Source organism: Lactuca saligna, chromosome 6 (genome assembly GCF_052625555.1).
Source record: "Lactuca saligna cultivar CGN05327 chromosome 6, ASM5262555v1, whole genome shotgun sequence".
Taxonomy (NCBI): domain Eukaryota; kingdom Viridiplantae; phylum Streptophyta; class Magnoliopsida; order Asterales; family Asteraceae; genus Lactuca; species Lactuca saligna.
The window spans coordinates 10,487,875-10,509,049 of record NC_136422.1 but is presented as its reverse complement, the minus strand read 5'-3'; the positions used below and the strand labels follow the sequence as shown (position 1 = coordinate 10,509,049).

General features: G+C 33.8%; 2 protein-coding genes across 22 annotated transcripts; both read right to left on the bottom strand.

The window, feature by feature from the left end:
• Nucleotides 1–2,973: 2,973 nt before the first annotated feature.
• Nucleotides 2,974–6,693, bottom strand: LOC145001016 (origin of replication complex subunit 4-like). Its single transcript, XM_078960334.1, has 16 exons — nt 6,559–6,693; nt 6,351–6,441; nt 6,206–6,262; nt 6,019–6,066; nt 5,375–5,425; nt 5,243–5,286; nt 4,891–4,954; nt 4,662–4,748; nt 4,423–4,514; nt 4,216–4,297; nt 4,026–4,111; nt 3,825–3,934; nt 3,659–3,751; nt 3,520–3,590; nt 3,285–3,425; nt 2,974–3,191 (listed from the first exon to the last, which is right to left on the bottom strand). Exons 1-16 carry the CDS (start codon nt 6,672–6,674, stop codon nt 3,156–3,158), a joined length of 1,269 nt encoding a protein of 422 aa, XP_078816460.1. The 5' UTR covers nt 6,675–6,693; the 3' UTR covers nt 2,974–3,155.
• A 4,384-nt stretch (nt 6,694–11,077) lies between these two features.
• LOC145001157 (kinesin-like protein KIN-14P) lies at nt 11,078–16,285 on the bottom strand. Of its 21 annotated transcripts, none has more exons than XR_013661501.1 (12): nt 15,775–16,285; nt 13,790–15,508; nt 13,629–13,709; nt 13,450–13,549; nt 13,219–13,337; nt 12,962–13,122; nt 12,635–12,762; nt 12,463–12,546; nt 12,250–12,291; nt 12,094–12,171; nt 11,945–12,012; nt 11,078–11,570 (listed from the first exon to the last, which is right to left on the bottom strand). XR_013661501.1 is itself a non-coding variant. In XM_078960509.1 (4 exons), exons 1-4 carry the CDS (start codon nt 12,797–12,799, stop codon nt 11,568–11,570), a joined length of 294 nt encoding a protein of 97 aa, XP_078816635.1. In that variant the 5' UTR covers nt 12,800–12,955; the 3' UTR covers nt 11,078–11,567. The 21 variants fall into 21 exon arrangements, 1 of the variants encoding a protein (XP_078816635.1); XR_013661502.1 differs by having other exon boundaries at nt 12,970–13,122; XR_013661509.1 differs by lacking the exons at nt 11,945–12,012; nt 12,094–12,171; nt 12,250–12,291 and having other exon boundaries at nt 12,697–12,762; nt 13,790–14,050; nt 14,751–15,508.
• Between the last annotated feature and the right edge of the window lie 4,890 nt (nt 16,286–21,175).

Here is a 21,175-nt window from a genome sequence, read left to right as displayed (position 1 = left end):
ATGTTTCAGGTACCTCTCAGAATCACGAGAAGACAACGACTTGATTGTACACACACACACACACGAGTTGGAGACATGTTTTAGAGGATCCTAGATTTTTATTCAAACGATTATGGATTTGTGTTTTTAATAATTGACACTTTGGGGTTTTTGTGAAATGTGTTAATGAGAATTATGTGAATTAAAAATGAAAATTTTATTTGAAAATTTAGAGCGTTACAAGCACAAGCTACAATGGCTAGGTCAACCCGTATCTCATTTCTTGGTGGAAATGTCGGGTTGTTTTAGCTACTATTATTTATGGATAAGCATAAGGAACAACAAGTTAGCAACAACATTAGAACAATCAATTAAAAATATATAAATGGCCTATGATACACCCCATCTCTCTCTCTCTCTCTCTCTCTCTCTCTCTCTCTCTCTCTCTCTCTCTCTCTCTCTCTCTCTCTCTCTCTCTCTCTCCAAGAAAGCCTTAATTGTTGGAATATGATGATACTTTATAACATTTAAAATATGCAACAAAGGACCCCATGAATGACAACACTCTTTTAATGTGGATTGAATCCTTGCTTCTTCTTGGATGATGAAGAGCTCAAATCGAAACTCAACTAATGTGGAAGCACCCCAAGAATGACAACACTCTTTTTCTTCCTTTGATAAAAAATGAAAGAGAGGGTATGCCGAGAGAGAACCGAGAGAATGAGAGAATGAAAGGGAATTTATGGCCGATTCTATTTTGTGGGGTCGATTAGCGTTTTTTTCTTTCTTTAATCTAGTTCTTATCTTGGACCAGATCAAAATGTATCTTTATCGTAATTTAAATTATGAATAGTTACGTTTTAACCACAAGGAACCGAGAGAAGGAGAGAATAAGAGAGAACTTATGGCCGATTCTATTTTGTGGGGTCGATTAGCTTTCCAATTACCTCGCCACGAGATAAGTTAATAAATTAGTCATTTATTTTTCTTCTTTTGTTATTTTATGTTTAAATCACTTCTTGTATGTAAGCAAAAATGACATTGTTAGTTTCTCACTTGCACATGTCACAACAACACACCGTTACAAAAAGAGTTGTCCCGCTTTCTTTTTATTTTAGCCATAATTTATCAAATCAAAACATATTATTATCACTTTCGCTCCCACACATACTCTATCTCCATTCCATCCTTACCCACCCCCCCCCCCCCACCCAAACAAACCTCATGCTTCACCCTATCGACACGCCCAAACCAACATTGATTACCACGCAATAAGGAGACTCACCTCGCATTGCTGAAGATTCGTTGAACACTTTTGACTGCTAACCGACACTTCTGAACTACTGATCCTTCGGTTTCCCGAACTATCAATACCCAAACAACATTTAGACCATAATAATCCAAAAGTCAACCCTGATCAAACTTGGTCAAAGTCAACCTCCAGTTAACTTTGTCTCGCCGAGTTGTTCTACCAACTCGTCGAGTCCATACCCCTTCAACCCAATACATCCCTCGACTAAACTCGTCGAGTCTAGCAAGAACTCGACGAGTCCTCCTTCAATCATACTATCAGGATCATCTTCAACCGACTCGCCGACTTCATCATCCCATATGAATGTGTCTATGTTGTGACTCGCCGAGTTGTATAAACAACTCATCGAGTCCATCTCCATAAACTAAGGAGATTGACTTAGATTCATCGAGTTCTTCCTTGAACTCGTCGAGTACGATGAACTTCATGACCATCATGGACTCGGACCGACTGAGTCAAACGTATTAAAAAAAGATAAAATAGACATTTTATATGTACAAGAGTCAAACCTAGCAAATAACTAAACCATGAAAAATGCGAAGCTGGATTAATGTGATGAGTTTTAGGTGCTGTTTGTTTTTTCTGAGGCAAAATGTCTGCAGTCTGCGGACCACATCTGTAGACCTCTACAGTAGAAGAGGTGGACCAAACGTCTGCAGTCTGAAAAAAGAAGACTGTTTGTTTTTTTTTAACATCTGCAGGCTATTAAAATAAACTGAAATCTAAATAAAGTGATTTTTTAAAACTTCAAAGCGAATTTTTTTATATATTTTTACGACTTTATTATAAATATATAACGAATCTAGATCAACTTTTATGTATTATTATATAAAAAATAAAAATAAAAATGGTATTAATTCATATACATATTTGATAAAAACCAACAACTTTGATTGTAAAGTTATAACTAAACATTATAATTAGTGATCAAAGAATTTGATACATAAATAGATGGAAATAAACTTTGATTTTTTCAAATAAATCTATTAAAAACGTACGATAAATATTTTCTCGAGAAATTGATGATACTCTATTAAATAAAGTTTTACAAAATTTTGGCAAAAAAATATAAGAATATATTATGATTTTTTTTTCATATTTATATAAACAACTTCAACGACTATTATTATAATAAATTTTTATTTATAAATTTGTTAAAAATATCATGTTTGTATCGTCAAATGTTTTTTTTTTTAAGTTTTGTAATTTTTTTTTCATATTGTTTATCATTAATAAAGTTGGAAAAAATATAAATTAAAAAAAAAAACTTAAAAAAAATAAAGATATATATGTTTTTTTAAGCTAGAAGATGTCTGAAGATGTTAAAAGACTCTGGTCCACATCTGCGCCAAGAAGAGAGCGCGCAGACATTTTTAGGTCTGCAGTCTTCAAAAAAACAAACAGTCTGCGAAGACTAATGTCTGCGCGTGGTCTGCGCGGCGCAGACAGAAGACATCTCGCAGATCTGCAGACAAAAAACAAACACTACCTTAGTAAATCACATGGGCCATTTTGTATATATACATTATAGGTAAATGCTATGAATGTTTTGCCTGTATTTTATTTATTACTAATGAACTTTTATCAAAAATAAGTGTTTACCATAAATAAAAGATTATGAAATTATAATCAATAATGCATGTGTAGTTAGATAGAAAATAAAATTTCTAATTACAAATGAATTGTAAGCTTAAAGACTTCCTCAAATAAAGATGAGTTATAATGTAAATTTCACTCCATTTCAATAAAAATAGAAACCAAGCCAAGGCAAGTGCCCAAGTGTAGTAGTTTGATTCCAACCGATACATTCTTAGCATGTGTTAAAAAAGCTAATTTGATGTCATCCATCAACTGATTCCCATGTTTAGTTTTTTGATTCCATTAGTTTCTCAAGGATTACCTGCACAATTCATTCATTCATAAGCCAAACTCTAGTTTAGTTACCAGCCCATAATCACATGGCCCACGAAAATGAAATTAGTAAATAACTTACTGGTAACAAGCGATTTGATTTCAAGCCTTGATGAAGTTCAAATGATGAAATCAACAGCTTCACTGCACGAAACTCCATACTCTGATTGTGTCCTCTATCTGCAAACTCGATTAACTGCCGATCAACAAGGTGCTCAAAACCCTGCACATTTTTTCATTCCATAAATACCTTTCAAAAACTAATATTATTATTATTATTATTATTATAAGAAAAAAAAGGAGAAGATGAAACTCACCCTTAAGCATACACTACGTGAATGGTAATCATGTGTCTGTAACTGGTAGGAGTCATGTACACTTTTGTACTCTGCCATGAGGATGAGGATGAGGATGTAAGAGATTTGCATCTTTAATTAGAGGACAAAACTTGCTCACCATTCATTACAGAATTGAAGTTATACAACTCCTGTCCTTTGGTTTCCAACCTCCTCATGCAAACCATTAGATAAAATTCCAGAACTGAGCAATCTGCAACCAAAAAAAAAACAACTTCCTTAAATCCCCAGATGAAAAAATAAAAAGAAAAGATATGAAATCATACCTTTTAAGCAATCCAACTTTGGCTGTCGTTGGATGCTTGAAAGTGCAGATTTGAAGTTGTCAAGTGTCATCAAACCAGATTTCAAATCCATCAAACTTACAGCTGAAAACCTAAAATAAATAAATAAATTTCACAAGTTTTGGAAAAAAAAAAAAAAAAAACCATATAGCAATATGTAGTGTTTCAGAATAATACACTTACAGGAATCTGATGAAATTACTGAAGGTGGAATCGGAATCTGACAATTTATCAATGACTTCCATGAATCTTTTATCTGCTAATATGTTCTGTAACACCCTCGTCAAGGAACTTTGTGAAAATCTCATTGTTGTTTTTTTTAAGTATCATGTCACATGAAAAGAGAATGAATGAATAATATATAAAAGGATACTGAAATTTTTAAATTGAATTCTGTTATGTAGTCATGAGAAAGGCTTGAATCTGTTGGCAATAGTAGAATGTGTTTGAGCAGTCTGCAGGGTTGTGTTGAACACAAAAGCATCAAAGCAAAGACTTGTATGTAACTTTATCAAACTTCTGACCTAGTAAATGATGATGATTGAATCATAAAGCAACAGGTGTCATGAATGATGATCACCTCTGTAAATCATCCTTTGGGGGAGGATGAAACAGTAGTTTCCGATGTGAGAATCGAGATCTTACTCTTTTTTCCAATAACTGATCAGCATCCTGCACACAAAGTGTTTGATGAAATGTCTCAATCAACTGTTCATATTTACTACAATATTTAAAAAACTAACGTCAAACTTTTCAAAATCTTATTCTCAATGATAATAAAAAAAAAATAGTTTTAATGGAGTAAAGTCTGTAACGTACCAATCTGCAACTCACACCAATGACAACAGCTTGAGAAGTTACAGACTGCATTGCATCTAACAAGCTATAGAGTAATCTTTGCTTACCCTGCAATGAATCAGACTCACAGACATAAATAAGTATATATATTTGTTTTGGGAACTTGTAAAAAGGAGTAGCTGAAAAACAATAAATATGACACTTTGAGGATGAAAGATAACAATCCATATATTACATACAATCAGCATACCTGAGCAAATAGGTCAAACTCATCCAATATGAAGATCACTGTCTTGTGAGCTAATCCACATTCTCTGGTTAATGGAAATCATAATTAAATACACAACACTTTGCTACCAACTGAAACTTACAAGTACAATTTAACAAAACTACTCCCTCCATCCCATGAAAATCTCAATGCTTGAGTATGCACATTATTCTACGGACATGCATGTCTTAAATGCCCTCTAATGATGACAAAATAAGGTTTACAATTTTCTTAGGATAGAAGGAATATATATATATATATATATATATATATATATATATATATATATATATATATATATATATATATATATATATTATAGATAGACACTGACCTCAACATGGCAATCATGAACTGAGAATTATCATCAAATGAAGCCTGCAATACAATCACAAGGTGAACAACTCCTACTTAATTCTGTTTAGAATATGTATAGTTCTATTTGTAGATGAACCAGGGGTTGTACCATTTTGGAAAACATCAGCTCGTGCTCTATACATAATTGTCTAGCAATTTCCTGAAATGAAATGGACATGAATTAAACCCAAATGAAGAAAAAAATCTGAGAAAAAGACGTGATAAAATTATGACAGATGGACCACTTGTGTTGATGTAAATACATTGAAGACATGAGCCATAACAAATGGAGTATTATTATACACTACGTAAACACCTATGTGGAGTGAAGAGTTTCTGAATCATGATCCTATGAATATTTGTTGTGTATTACCATATCCCATGATCATAAACAATTTGATCAAAATATTCAAGCTTGGCATATATAGAGTATATGAGCAACTACATGGAAAAGATCATATCACAACAAGTCATCACCTTCTTTTGTTGAGTTTACTTCTACTTGAAAGAGGACTGTGTGAGGATTAAAACTTATGGTGTTCCTTTACAGATGTAATGTGAAGAACAGATAGACAGCATAAAGAAAGAGTGAGGGGAGGTCATTAAGTCACTTATCATGTTCTTAAAGTACTTGTTAATCCATCTCATCCTAAATTATATATCACAAATAAAAAGCATTTTTGGGAAGACATAAAGCAACAAGGGCAGAATATAACTTCAAAGGTAAAAGGAAATTGAATTTGGAAATTTCACCTTTAGAGCACAATTATCATCACAGTGCAAAAGTCCATTTAGTTTAATCTACAACAATCACACAAAGAGCTGATTAGACTTTAATCTTTGTGCCTGAAATCAGTTAGACCTAAAGCAACAGCTATAGAGTATCAGAATTAACAGACGAAAACAAAATATCTTGAATGGATAAAAAACATATATATACCACTGAGATCATTTCCGGATATTCTTTCAGCAAATCCTCTAGAACAAGATCCAACACCTAATTCCATAATCAATGACACAATGAAACCACAGTAAATACCATAAAAAAAACTCCAAGTAATCAACACAGAAACTAGGTATTATACCGCAATTTTTCCGCATCCTCGAGGACCCAGAAGCAGAATCGAATTGTTACAGGCCTCAGTGATCGAACTTGATACGATAAATTTCAACTTGCTGAAATTTGTTCAGAGATTAAATACAAAAAAAAAAAAAAAAAAAAAAAGGGAATACAGTATTCACGTGTATAAAATTGGAAGATATATAGAAAATTCGAATAACTATCAACCGAACCTGTAGTTGCTGTCGGGAGAATCGGAGAAGAGGGAGAAGATGAAATTGGGATCACATAGTCTTCTGCGAAGAAGGACTAAAGCTTCCTCTGCTGTTCCCCGACCCATTGGGCTCATCCGTTACTTTTCTCTCCTGTGGACTACAATTATGAAAATCCGGTGTCAGACTATATATAATGGGAGGTGTCAGAGGAAAATGGCGGGAAAACTTTTCCAGGGTATAATGTAGTTGTGGGCTTGATAACCTGTTAGGCCCATCTTATTACCTATACTTATATATATACACTTATAAAGAATAAAGAATTTGATCCAATTTTAAAAATAACGTGAAACTATGATTACAAAAAAAAACCTTTTGATCCTTAATACATCACATCTACAGATTTGGTGCAAACTTGTTAACTCAATCATACACTTACATTCCTAACTGCAAAAGGTAGGTATAGTATTCATGAAGAAACCGAATTACAACTTACATTTTACAATTACCATTCAAGAACAACATTTTCGTGTCTGGATGTGAAAAATGAGTATTTATGATTATGACTAGCACTAGCTGTACCGCTGATCTCAACCACATAATTAAATGATTTTCATCATTATCTGTGTACAGATGACACAAGTATATCATTTACCATTCAACCAACAGGATCAAGATTTGAAACGCTGAAAATGAAATAAAAAAGGATGTAGTATGAATAACAGAAGGTGCACCTGCAGAAGAGCAAGGGCATTGCAGACTCTATTTGACTGAGCTGGAGTTAGATTGGGTGGTGATAGTTAATTACATAATTGAAGCTCAACTGAATCTTTCAACTCATACAAGAGAAACATTCACTAGAAGGAAATATTGAACAGACATACATGGTATGGAGACCAAACCTATGAGAGACAACATTAAATTGAAAAAACCTGAGAAAAGGGAACCAGTCGATGGATACTCACTCAACTAATAGATACATACACTAATCAATTAACGGATCAATGTCAAAACCAATCGATCACATGGTATACAAAACCAATCTGATTACGATGGTCATTCAATCGAGCACATGGTATGCGATTCAGTTTTGTTCAATCAATACAAACAATGCTAATTACGTACCTTGATATTTCAATCGAGCACATTAGCTTCTTATCTATTATTAGTTTTTTTCAATCGAGCATACCATGGTTGTAAAAAGCTAAGATTTGGAAATATATGTCAATTAAACAAGGAAAAATGGAGAATGACATGTGGTTGGAGAACTAAAATCGCAAAATAGCGAGACCGGTGCAGACGCCGATACCGGATGTGGTCGGCATTCAATTTAGACGGATTGTAATTGGAGAACTAAAATCGCAAAACAGCGACTGTTGTTGAAGCTTTAGAAGCGAACGACTGGTGTGCTTCGAGGACTGTGACGACGGACTGCGACGACGACGGCATTCACTGGAAGAAGAAGATCGTGTCCCATTCGCTCCTTAGCAACAGAGGGAATAAAAACTATGTTTTCCATGTTTATTAAAAAGTGGTTATTGAAGTTTATGGAAAAGCTATTCTCAAAAGTACTTTTAAGTTTGACAAACATTTTTGTTTTGGCTTATTAACTTTTCAAAAAACTAATAAGCAAATAAACACTTTTCAAACACAATCCCAAACACCCCTAGATGGAATGCGATGGATATCTGGAATGACAAAATCGGAAGAAACCCTAGTAGCAATTGACAATTTTTGCATTTAAATGTTTTTTAATTTACGTTGACCAGTTGACCGATTAGGGCATTCTAATGGCATGTTGAAAACCATCATTAGTTTTTATGGTGTCATGTCATTAACTGTTTGCATATCATTAATGCATAAAAAAAACTATTAAAAAATGATTTATATCTAGACAATAACATAATTTCAATTCTTCTTATACTTTTTTTTCATTTTAACTCCTTTAATTTATATATAAATTTTAAAACATACCCTTATTTTTTTATTTTCATTTAAAATTTAAAAAATTGATTATTTATTTGAAATATATAATAAAAATATATCCGAACAACTTAAAGAAAAATCAATCTCATCGTATGCGTTGCTTACTTGATTATTTATTTGAAATATATAAATACAAATATATGTTGATAATCTTAAAATTTATACCATTGACGGTTATTTACATTTATATTTCTTATTTGGTATTATGTACATTAGGTGTGTACCCTCATGTATTACATAGGTGTATTTAAAACAATTAAATATGTATAAACATTTGAGAAATTTGAATTATTAAAATTAAAGTGTTTTTTTCTCTTTTAAATTTAAATAAATCATTTAGATAAAATAATCAAAGCAAATTAATGAGATTTTATTTTTAAAATTTGAAATTATAAGGAAAGTCCATTAATGAAATTTATATGCATTTATTATTAAATTTAAATAGCATATGGAATTTAATAAAATAGGAAAGCCACAAAATTACATATGGAATAAAAATTAATTCAAAATATCCACAAAATGACATGTGGCAAAATAAATGAGAATCTGACAAATGTCAAAAAAAAACCTTCATTTATTAAAGAAGATTAGTATTAATATATAAAAAAAATAAAAATCCTAAATGATTACAAATTATAAAAAACTATCCCAATAATAAAAACCTTTAAATAATTATAAACATTCCGTATTTTATTTTTAGTATTGCTTTAAACTTATATCCACTTTCAATAAAGTTTATATTTTACTAATTGTTAGTTATGTATTTTATTATTTTAAAGTTATAATTTTAACGATCCATCAATTATGACATTTTTATCATTACGTAAAACAATCAATGCATTGTTAAATTAAATTTAACAAGAAAGTTACTAAACATAATTGTGTTGTCGGCAACTTCAGTTTGTGAAGCATTTCTATTTATAATTTTAGCAAGTTACTAGATTTATAATTTTAATGACCGATCAATTTATACCGATCCATCAATTATGACATTTTTATCATTACGTAAAACAATCAATGCATTGTTAAGTTAAATTTAACAAGAAAGTTACTAAACATAATTGTGTTGTCGGCAACTTCAGTTTGTGAAGCATTTCTATTTATAATTTTAGCAAGTTACTAGATTTATAATTTTAATGACCGATCAATTTATACCAACTCAACAACCTTATAGGCATAGTATTTCTACTTGTACGTTTGATTATATGGAGTCTAATTTGTTTGATCTAAAATAGGAACCGTAAGCAAAACATATACTCGTTTCGAGAAAAAATCTACAGCAAAAACACATAAAACACATAATTCATATCTATTTATGATTGAAATTCCAAATGAATTTAGAGGTGCATAAACTTTTTCGAAAAAAAAAAATCGACAACAAAAATGTTTTTGGGTTTTCACAAATATATGAGTTTTGAAAAGATCCTAACCTCTCTCTCTCTCTCTCTCTATATATATATATATATATATATATATATATATATATATATATATATATATATATATATATATATATATATATATATATATTGTGAAAAGAAAAGTGTCTTTCAAAAAAATGAAAGAAAAAAAACAATTAATAGACTTTTTATTTAAATAACATATAAAGTAAATAAATAAATAAAATATCTTAACTTAGTTATATTTCCTTTATGAATTGTATGCTTCCTTAGTTTCAGATTCAACTAATTTTTTCTAACCTTTATAAAAGGAGGTCCAACAACGACGATGCACTAAAAACGTTTTGTATTTTCTCTTAATGCTTGTATTGATATGTCATCTACAAAGTAATCCTTTAGCTTCTGAAAATACATTATTGAATGCGTTCATGCAAGCCATGTCTCTACCTGTTTGTTTTGTATGTCGCATCCATCAACATGACATGTGGGAATGCACGTCACATCTCCAATGATCAGTGGTGAGCAAAAAAAAATCTTGAAGCTCGTTGGTTGACTTATCGGCACGACTATAGTAGATATTGTAGCACCCAATTCCTGGTACGCACTTAATTAAAGTATTTTTTTATGTTTTTCTCTGGGACTCGACGAGTTGGAGGCCCAACTCGTCGACTAGAGTCGGGACCCGCGGATATTTTAAGTGACCTACTCGACGAGTCGGTAGACTGACTCGGCGAGTAGGTGCACTATTAGAAAAACAGCCTTTTACGACGCTCATTGCGCGTCGTAAAAGGCTCAGACGTCGCGCAAATGCGCGTCAAGGAAGGCCATGTTATAAAGAGAGACGACGTGCTTTTGCGCGTCATCTATAGACGACGCGCATGTACGACGCTCATTTACGACACGCGTTTACGGCACACAATGTGTATCAAGGAAGGCCCTGTAATAAAGGAAAACGACACGCTTTCGTGTGTCGTAACCTTACGACGCGCGTGTTAAGGACACGTAATGCGTATCAAGAAAGACCATGTCATAAATGAAGATGACACACATTTTTGCGTATCATAATTTTAAATGTTTAAAAAAATATATTATTTATAGGTTTACTAATTTTCAAATTAAATAATACATTAAAAATCTCATAATACAAAATAAAATACCATAAATAACAAAGATAATTCATTTCACCAATATGTCAAATACATAAAATTATTCAAAAAGTGAGTAAATGTTATAAAAAAAAAATGAACTCATTTATATACAATTGCATCATCTAGCATACTATGTGCCAACAACTCTCTGTGTTTTTACTTTTGCTTGAGTTTCATTTCCTCCAAAGCTTCTAGCCATGCCAAAATATGATATCTTGAGTCTCGTTTCAAGAACCAAAATCACCTTCAATCACTCAATTAAACTCTAATGTTGGTAGACAGAGAGTTCCAGAATCAAGTTTACATTAACTTGTGCATTTGTGTTAACATCTTTAGCACAAGAACCAAAAAGAAGGGTGTTTCTTGATTGTTCAGCATTACTATGTGCAAGGCACACAGTGCATAGTATTGCAGTTCTTGCATTGCCTCCAAGAGAGTTTTGTAGTATGCGTGTTAGCTTCGAGTTAATTGTTAAGGCACATGCCCAATTCCTCCGTTACTGCATCCAAATCATAAAACTTGTCAAACAGACATACAAATTGATTTCTCAAGCTCGAAGCTACTATACTACACCCTTTGGGGGTAATTGTGTCATTTCTACAAAAAGATTACTTTTCAAACAAACCCTAGATGGCCCATACAGACCACTACATAAGACCAGTGGGACCAACTTTGTTATGGCTTAGGGGGACTTTTGTCATTTTAGGAATTCCAACAAGAAATTGTATTCTTATTCATGTTTTTTAAAGTATTCTTATTCATGTTTTTAAAAGTATTCTTATGCATTTTAATATCATGTGAATGATTAAGATTAATCTAAATTGTATTCTTATTCATGTTTTTAAAAGTTAGCTGAAGAAAAAAAATATGTACCAATCGTAAAATTTGATGAGATCTTGAACTCATTTCATTCAATGCAGTCTCCCCAATTTGTCTCTCAGCTATATTTTACATCTTCCATTATATTATCAGACATATTTTTTTGTAATGAGTAAAGAACATGAATGATATTTAGTATTTACCTTCTAACACATAGATGAGTTCCTTTAAATGGTTGCAGTCTCTTAAATTAGCTTATGTTAGTTTTTCTACAACTGTCCCTTTTTAAAAGAACAAGCCATAAAGAACTTGAGAACATTTTGGTTAAATGAATTAAGCTGAGAAATGACAATTCTAACCTCTAGGTCATCAACGACTTTCCTCATGAGGCAAGCAACACGCTGGAATAAAAACATATATATATATATATATATATATATATATATATATATATATATATATATATATATATATATATATTAAAATAGAATATTAGTTTTATATTAGAAAAAACATATTTCACGTTCTTAATTTTACAGAAAGAAGAAACTTTTCTGTAACAGCATGCATACATGAGGTATTTCACTACTCATCCTGTTGATGCTTTCGTCTAGAATCCCATTTACTATGCTTAGAAGCGACTGTGTAGGGGCAATCTGGACAATAAAAGATTCTGAAATTATACAAGTGTAAAATGTGAATATTGATGAATTCACAATGGACAAAAAGCATTAAGGAAATCACATCCAAACTGTTAGATTTCATCAACTCTGAGATTTTTGCTGCAGGAATATCAGAATAGTCACCATGTTTCATCTGAAACACTTCATGAAATCTATGTCCAGCATGATGCATCATGGCACTCGTAGGCTCTGCAGAAAAGGAAAAGGAAAAGGAAAAGGGTATCATTAGTCTCAATGAACAGTAACTCACTCACTATGTATGACCAAGGCAGTAACTTTGTGTATCATGAGCTCCATCATAAAATTCCACACATCAAGGCTATATATAATATTATAATTCAATTTCCGTATAACAAGAAGCAATTAAAGATTATAATCATTATATTACTTGAGTACTTTCATAGGAGTAAAATTAGATTCCCATAAATGGCTCATAAAAGCTCCTTTCCATGTTGCCTTGGCTTTTGTAAGATATTCTGATTTATGGTCAACTTCTGAGGTAAATCCAGCAGGTCCCACCAAAACAAGATGTTGTACACGCTTAGGATGCTTCATTTTGGTAAAAGTGTGAAATCATTAGATTAATGTAATTTAGATTTGAGACATGAAAGTTGTTTTTGTAATATTTATCATCAGGAGAGTTACCTTCAAGGCATATTTAGATACAACATATCCTCCAAAAGAATGCCCACGAAAAATAAACTTATCAAGGTGTTTGGCTTTTCTCCATTCCTCACGGGAATCAATGAACCAATCCTCAGTTTCTGCATTATCATTCAGAGATACAAGTATACAAGCATTAGATACTAAGGTTTTAGGGTTTATGGTTTAGGCTTCAGTTATGACCATGATAAGAACATATTGAAGGAGAGTAACCTTCAGGGTTTTAGGGTTTAGGGTTTCTACATTATCATTCAGAGATACAAGGAGATGTGCTTTTCTTGTTGCTTGTTGGTCGCTTTTTACCCTTGCTCGACTGAATAACATGAGGAAAGTTGTAACAGTAAAAAAGATATATTGAAAAAGTAAAAACTTCAACTGAAATAAATACATACATGTTCTTTCTCTGAAAGTAACTAACTGTTTGTGACATGAGGCTTCAACATAAAATCTATCAGCTTTATGACAACATCTTCCTGTTTGCAGAACATACATAATATTTAATTAAATTAATTTAAAAAAAATTGTGAAAGAAAGATATAAAAACTAAACAAACCTTCTTTGCATAAGTCTTTCCAATTGGCATGTCAATCACAAAATTCCAAAAGCTTCTCTTTATTATACTTGTCAAGCTTTTCTTTCACTTTCAGTTTTTGCTTTTCCTATAACAATAAATATATTTGATTATTATTTATCATGCTTCATAATATTTTAATCGTATGCTATTTAAGATGATATGATATTTTATAAATGAAATGTATCTGCCATCACTCTCTTGCCAGACGAAGCCAGAAAACCGCAAGATATTCATCTTGACCTGAGTAGCTTGCAATTCAAACAAAGAATCCACTTTTAAAGAAAATAAACAGAAATAAAAATAAAATTAAAAAAAAATAAAATTACACATCATACCAAATGCCTATAAATGCAACATATGATGACCGACTTTAACTTATTACATACTTCATTTATCTTATTATAATTTGCACGATCTAACTTTATGATTACTTTATATGATTTCATCATTTATAGAGAATTTTTCTTTTGATATACAGTCTTTGTACTTGTCTCAAACTACAGATTGATAGTAGTTAAATATTTTGATAATAAAATCTTATTCACCCTCGAATCTTCATATTTACAATTAGGGTCTTTTATTTAGGTATAATGTTGTAATAAGAGGAATTACCTCTTTGCCCTTGTCCCACTTTTCTTTTTGTGGTCTCGTATTTTCTTGTTAGATCAAGAAAATCAGGTTAATTGATATGATTTATATATACAGGAGATGAGTTTTATGACGCCCCAAAAGAATTCCAAGACTACCATTGTACAAAAGATGATGAAAAAACCTTACAAAGGGAAAATCTTGATAAAAAGGTAGAAACTTTAGAAAATGAAACAAGTGAAGAAATTCATACCCCTCCACCTTATAAGAGAAGAAAACTAACAAATTCAGCAGGAATTGATGTTGAGGTGAATATTTACAGAGACATAAGTAACGGAAGAACCGTAATTACCAAAATACCCTCGTTAACTGATTGTGATGAAACAGCTGAACCCAGTGAGTCAAGAGACGTGTTGCTTTTATTCAAGTTTAACAACCATGATCTCCCTTTTGAATTAAAGGAAATAATCGTATCAGATTTAAGATTATTGACTCTTCTAGAAGTTGGACTTCCATCTTGGGTAATTTTCTCCCAATCTTACCCTGTTTTTTGCCATATTTATTGACCATGGATGTGCCCTTTAGCAAGAGCTCTATATGTCATCATCTCCATTGTTACAGTTGTCATTGGTTTCTATGATCTTTACAAAAATGTCCCTCTGCTTAAAGCAACTGCTTCACGATTATGTGGGCCATTTTTTGATTGGATTGAAACGTGGGAAATGGTGTCGAGGATTAAGTATTTAGGGACGATGCTTTTTTTGCATAATTCCGAAAAAGCCCTTGTGTGGTTGTACCTAAATAAAAGATGAGAAACACAACATATTAAACTCACCCAATTTGATCCATTGCAATCACCCTGAAATGTTTTGTGAGAGCATCAAAATTTCTGAAGAAGAAGCCCTAAGCAGTTGCATATCCATGAACCATAACAAGAGTTGGTGAATCCTTCTTGCTATCGAAGGTGAAAGTGTTGATAAATCTTGGTTCATTGCTGGAAGAACGAAACCTGAGATGCATAGAGAGTAGATGCATAGAGTGTGTGCGACTGTTACCAAATTATCAGAATGGGATCGAGAAGCAGAAAAGTACGGGGGGAGGATCTCGCACCTAAGAAATCAAACAAGAATGAGAATAAGGGAGACGGAACGAAGAATACCTAAGATGCATAGAGAGTAGAAGTGGGGATCGTGGAATGAAGAGGAGATCGCGGTCTCCTCCACACGGATGTGAAGGAACCCTAACAAATCAACTCCGAAAATATAGGCATCTTTCACTTCGATCGATTGAAGATAATGAAATCGACAGCAGACATTGAAGCGAACGATTGAAGATAGTTGAAGAGATAAGAGTATAACAATATCAAGAAATATTACCTAAAACTTTGAATCAACAATGCTATGAAGTTGAACCGGAGGGTGAAGAAGGTGTGACTTCATCCAAGTTCTCATCGTCTGAATCAATTAGGGATTTAAATCTGGGTTTTTTTTTTTCTATTGGGAATTTTAGGGATGATGTGCTAGGGTTTTTCCAGGATGATGATTTAGGTAGGGTTCAAAATCGAATTGAAATATCGGGGCTTTATATGAATGAATGAAATATGAAACAGCGATTTGATTTTCATGTTGAATATTTTGTGAATGAATAAGAAGATGATTATGGTGAAAGAGAAGGGTGGAGATAAAGGTAGGAGAAAAGTAGCAAGTGCGGATCGATTTCATGAGGGCTGACTGACTCATCATTGTTATCTTCCATCCCTAAAGTCACCGGCGTGGCGCCTTTTTTCTTTGGAGCCACCATCGTTGCGAAGATCAGTGAGATGAGACAACATTTGTTACAGCAATGGGAGATCTCTACGAAATCTTAGGTTGGGTTTTAGGTCAGAGAGAGAGGGGGGGGGGGGGGGGGGGGAGACGAAGACCCTAGGCTTCTTTCTTGCTAATTGGAAGAGGAGGCGGGGTTTTAATTTTTGAGATTTCATTTCCCGCTTGAAACGCGTGTTTCATTAAAAAAAATATAAAGCGACACACTTACATGAAACACATCTTATGAAAGGTATCCTCTGTATTTCTATTTTTTTCTTTTCTGAAACTAATTTTAGGGTGCGCACAAAAAGCACGCCCTCTATCCTTCAAATTGTAGAAGATATGACATTATTTTTGGGGCACACACTTTTTCGTATCATAAATCACCGTGTGTCATTGTTTGCGCGTCATTAAATGGCTTTTTTCTAGTAGTGGTGTTGTTTGAGTAAAACCCTAATCTAAGGGATTGCACCCTATTTAAGCATCTCATTCAGCCTCCCTTTGTCCCTATTGCTCTCAGAACTCTCCATACCAAACCCCAATCATTTGTGTAAAGATCTAAAGCCTTTGTAGTGGTTTTTGGTGATTTTGGAACATAAGAAGGAAGAGAAAGGCTTAAGGAATCAAGAGGAGGCTAGAGGAGTTCGAGTTTGTGCACTCTCTGCAGTTCTTTAGAGGTATAAAGCTAATACATTGCTCTTTCATGTTTTAGATCCCTTTTTGGGGTGATTTAGGGCTTTTAGGAGCCATTCTTGGTAACCAATCATGAGTGCAAGCATGGTTGGGGGCTAAGACTTCAGATCCAAGGTATTTAAGGGGTTAGAAGGTAGAAAGGGATTGATTTTGGAGCCTTAGAGAGCCCCATGCATCTTAAGAGTCTCATTTAGGGCCATTTGAGCTTATAGTCCCATGCATGCACGTAAAGTTTGTAACTTTACGTGCTAGATCGATCTTAGAAGCCTAGATCTATCTTTTGGTCAAGTGTTGTACATCAGAAATCAAGAAATGAGACTTGGTCATTCTCGACTCGGCGAGTCGTTCTTGGGACTCGGCGAGTCCATGGCTTAACTTCAATTTTCTGTTATGGTTCGAGGGAACCGAGTGAGTGTTAGAGTGGTCTTAGAGGGGTCCGGGGGAGTGACCCAACACATTGGACTTAGCCATAGACCTGTAAATCATAGGACTTGACGGGTGTATGAACAGACTCGGCGAGTCCAAGGCAATCTCCCAACTTTCGAAGATGAACTCGACGGGTTGTTCATACAACTCGGTGAGTCAAGGGCAGGACTTGTTCATAGGATGGAGATGAACTCGACAAGTTGTTCATACAACTCGGCGAGTCAGATGAAGGTTCATTCAGGTTGTTTTAGAAGGAGAACTTGTTGAGTCGTTGCCAAACTCAACGAGTAGAGGCGTGAAGAAGGACAGATGAAAGGATAGGGACTCGACGAGTTGGCGGCCCAAATCGGCGAGTCGGTTCAACTGGAATTTGACTTTGACTTTGACTTGGTCAGGGGTAAAATAGTCATTTTTCCTAGTTGAATTATAGAATAGTTAGGTAGTTCAGTGCTTTATTACAAATAAGGCAGTTGAGTACCGATGTGGTTATTTATTACAAATACTACAGTACTTAGAAGTATTACCTTAGACTTAAGGTAATTGGTACGGTTGTAGTTCAGTGCTACACCATAGTACTATTCCATTTTCCCATTACATTCACTTCGTGAACATTCACACGACGCACAGAAATGTAGAAACTATCTTTTTGATTTATGGTAGTCAGACTTGGGAAAATACACACTCATACAAGAGACACACACATACACTAGGTCTTGATAGAAGGCTACATGAGAACAGTTAAGTCTTGGTATAAGACTCCTTTTGTTACTAGTAGGAATCATAGGGATTTCTAGGGTTTTCAAACGTTTACAGTTGTTTTACAAACATGTTCATACTTACAGTTCATTTACATTTTCAATACTTACAATTCGTATACATACAAATACTTACATTTCAAATACATACAAGTATTTACATACAAGTTTAGACACTAAAATACTTATGATCTAACCAGCTTTAAAGCTGATACTCGCTTTCAAAATTACTTGTATCCTCAGGTCATCATAGACAGGTACCGATGCAAGGACTAGGGAAGATGGAGCGCGTTGAAGATTCATCTTTCATTTTGATTTATGCTTTAGTGTTTATCAAAATTTGATAGAACACACTTGTATAATAATTCTATTATTAATGCAATGGATGATGTTGTTGCTTGTTTACTACTTTTCATTGTTGTGATACTGTACATGACGTCCTCCTCCCCAGAACGTTTCCGCCGTTCCTGGTTTTGGGGTGTGACAGAAGTCAAGGAATTAGTTGAAGAATTTGCAAAACACTCTCGTGAATACCACAATCCAAGGAATGAAGGCATGAAAGGAGTTGGGGGTGCACAAACTAGAGAGATGGCTATTATGATGGCAATGCTTAACACTATGGATAGGATATTGACCCAAATGGACTAAAAAATTCATGCAATTCGAGTTGCTTGCGAGAAATGTAGTGGCCCACATTTGAAAAAAGATTGCAACTTGGATGAGTATGGAAACAAGAAAGCTCAAGTTTGCTATTCGAAAGGGGACAAGTATGATGAAGACTGGAGGAAACCAAAGAAAGAGTGGTGGCCTTACGATGAATACAAGAAGCAAAAGGAAGAAAAATATAAACAAACTAGTAGAGGTTTCTACCAAAGAGAGCAACCACTAGTTGAGAAGAAATTAGAATTAGAAACCATGTATATGAAATTCATGGAAGCTTCAGAAAAAAGACATGATGCTACTGAAACTGCAATGGAAGAACAAAGAACTATAATGAAGAATCATCACACAATGATGATAGATTAGCAAGCATTAATAAATAATCAGCAAGCCTCCATTAATAACCTTGAAGTACAACTTGGTCAACTTACCACTTTGGTTAATGAGAAGATGTTCCTGAAAATCCTGAAAATAAGACCCAATCTCACGTAATGGCCATAAAATTAAAGAAGAGGCGATTTATGAGTTCCTATAAGCCTTAGAAGTGGAGTCACAACAGCTCGATCCAAAGCCAAAGAAGCCAAAGCTCTAAATTGAAGAATCTGCTAAAATACCCAGTTCACGTCGTGAGCCCGCTATGCTCACGTCGTGGGCTCAGTCTGAATAGAAGAAATTTGTATCTGTTCCAGCTTATAAACCACCTTTTCCATTCTCGTCTAGAGCTAATCTTAGTCCACTAGAGAGAGAACATCTAGAGTTTATCAAGCAATTGAAGGGTATTCCTATCAATAATCCTTTTATTGATTCACTTGCAAAAGTTCCAGAATTTGCTAAGTTCCTAGAAGACTTGTTAGACACTCGTTAGCAATTAAAGGAGAATTCTAAGGTGATTCTAAGTGAGCAAAGCTCAAAAGATGTGTTGGGAGAGATACCTAAGAAGATGGGGGATCCTGGACGACTCACTCTCCCATGTGAGTTTGGGAATAATATGATGGTTTATGCTTTAGCCAATTTTGCGGCTAGCATAAATTTGATGCCTTATTCGTTTTATCAAAAATTAAATATTCAGAAGTTGAAGGCTACAAAGATGACTATTCACATGGTGAACCGTTCAGTGACATAGCCCCGGGGCATTGTGGAAGATATTCTAGTGAAAATTGGGAAATTCGTTTTTCTAATAGACTTTGTGGTTTTGGATATGAAAGAAGATCCCAATGTACCAATTATTCTTGGTCGATCGTTACTTAACACTGCTGGAGCTCTGGTTGATATACGCGAGTCCAAGCTCACCTTGAGAGTTGGGGATGAGAAGGAAATTTTTGGAATAGAAGATGGTTTCCAATTGAATCATGCTCAAGAAGAGGTTTTCAACATTGATAAAGAGAATGAACTTGACGAATTAGAGAAGCTCATGGAAGAAGAAATCAAAACAATGCAACAAGTTAAAGAACAAAACCGAGAGCATCTGTTCCATTTTTAGTTGAAGTCATTACCTACACGAATCCAACTTCTTAGGTAAGCAAGGAAGATGATGAGATGTCGAGTGATGAAGAGGAGGTTACTTAAAAAGTAATAAGTCCAGTAGTGAGAGAGGAGAAGGAGACTATGGAGCTTAAAGATGATGAAAAATTAAGGATTCAAGGGATCAAACACAAGCTCGATGGAGATGAAATCAAGGATAAAAAGGAAAATTCTAAAAAGGCATATATTCATCGAGTGCAATCATACAAGAGGCGTTTCAAGGAGCAAAAGATCCTAGTGGTGGACTCTTCATATGATTCAACGTAGGAGGCATGGAGTCTAGCTTAAGACTCCTGAAAAAGAAGCACTTCTCGGGAGGCAACCCGAGTTTGGTTTGCGTTTTCTTTCTTATCCTTTTTAGTTTTTAGCGTATTTTTAGTTCTTAGGAAGTCGATCATGTCATCCGAATTATTATCTATATAATAAATTACCAAGTAAGGAGTCATTAAAATCAAGTGGTAAAACTTATTGAATGTCTTACAAAATTAAATTTGGAGAAATTAATAAATTTCATGATCAGACATACTTCACGACGTGAACCGTATGGTTCACGACGTGAATTCGGATGGAATACGGGCATGATTATTTTATATGTTAATCATTTTTTTGTAAGCCTTCCCACTTTCAGTAATGACCCAATATATGCCTTAGCCCACTTCCTACTTAAATGGCCAAATTTTAGAGTCCAGACAGGACTCATGACATGATCCATTACGGATTCACGACGTGAGTAGTAAATTACTCGGGACCACAGATTAAAGGATACATAATCAGTCTGTCATACCACTTTGTTTATTCCTCACGAAGTGAAAGAGGCATCTGGTCCCCTCCGTTCGATATTGGCCGACAACCACTATATTTTCCTTTTTTGCTTACGTAATACTTCAATATTAGGTAATTATTCTTAATTATTAAGT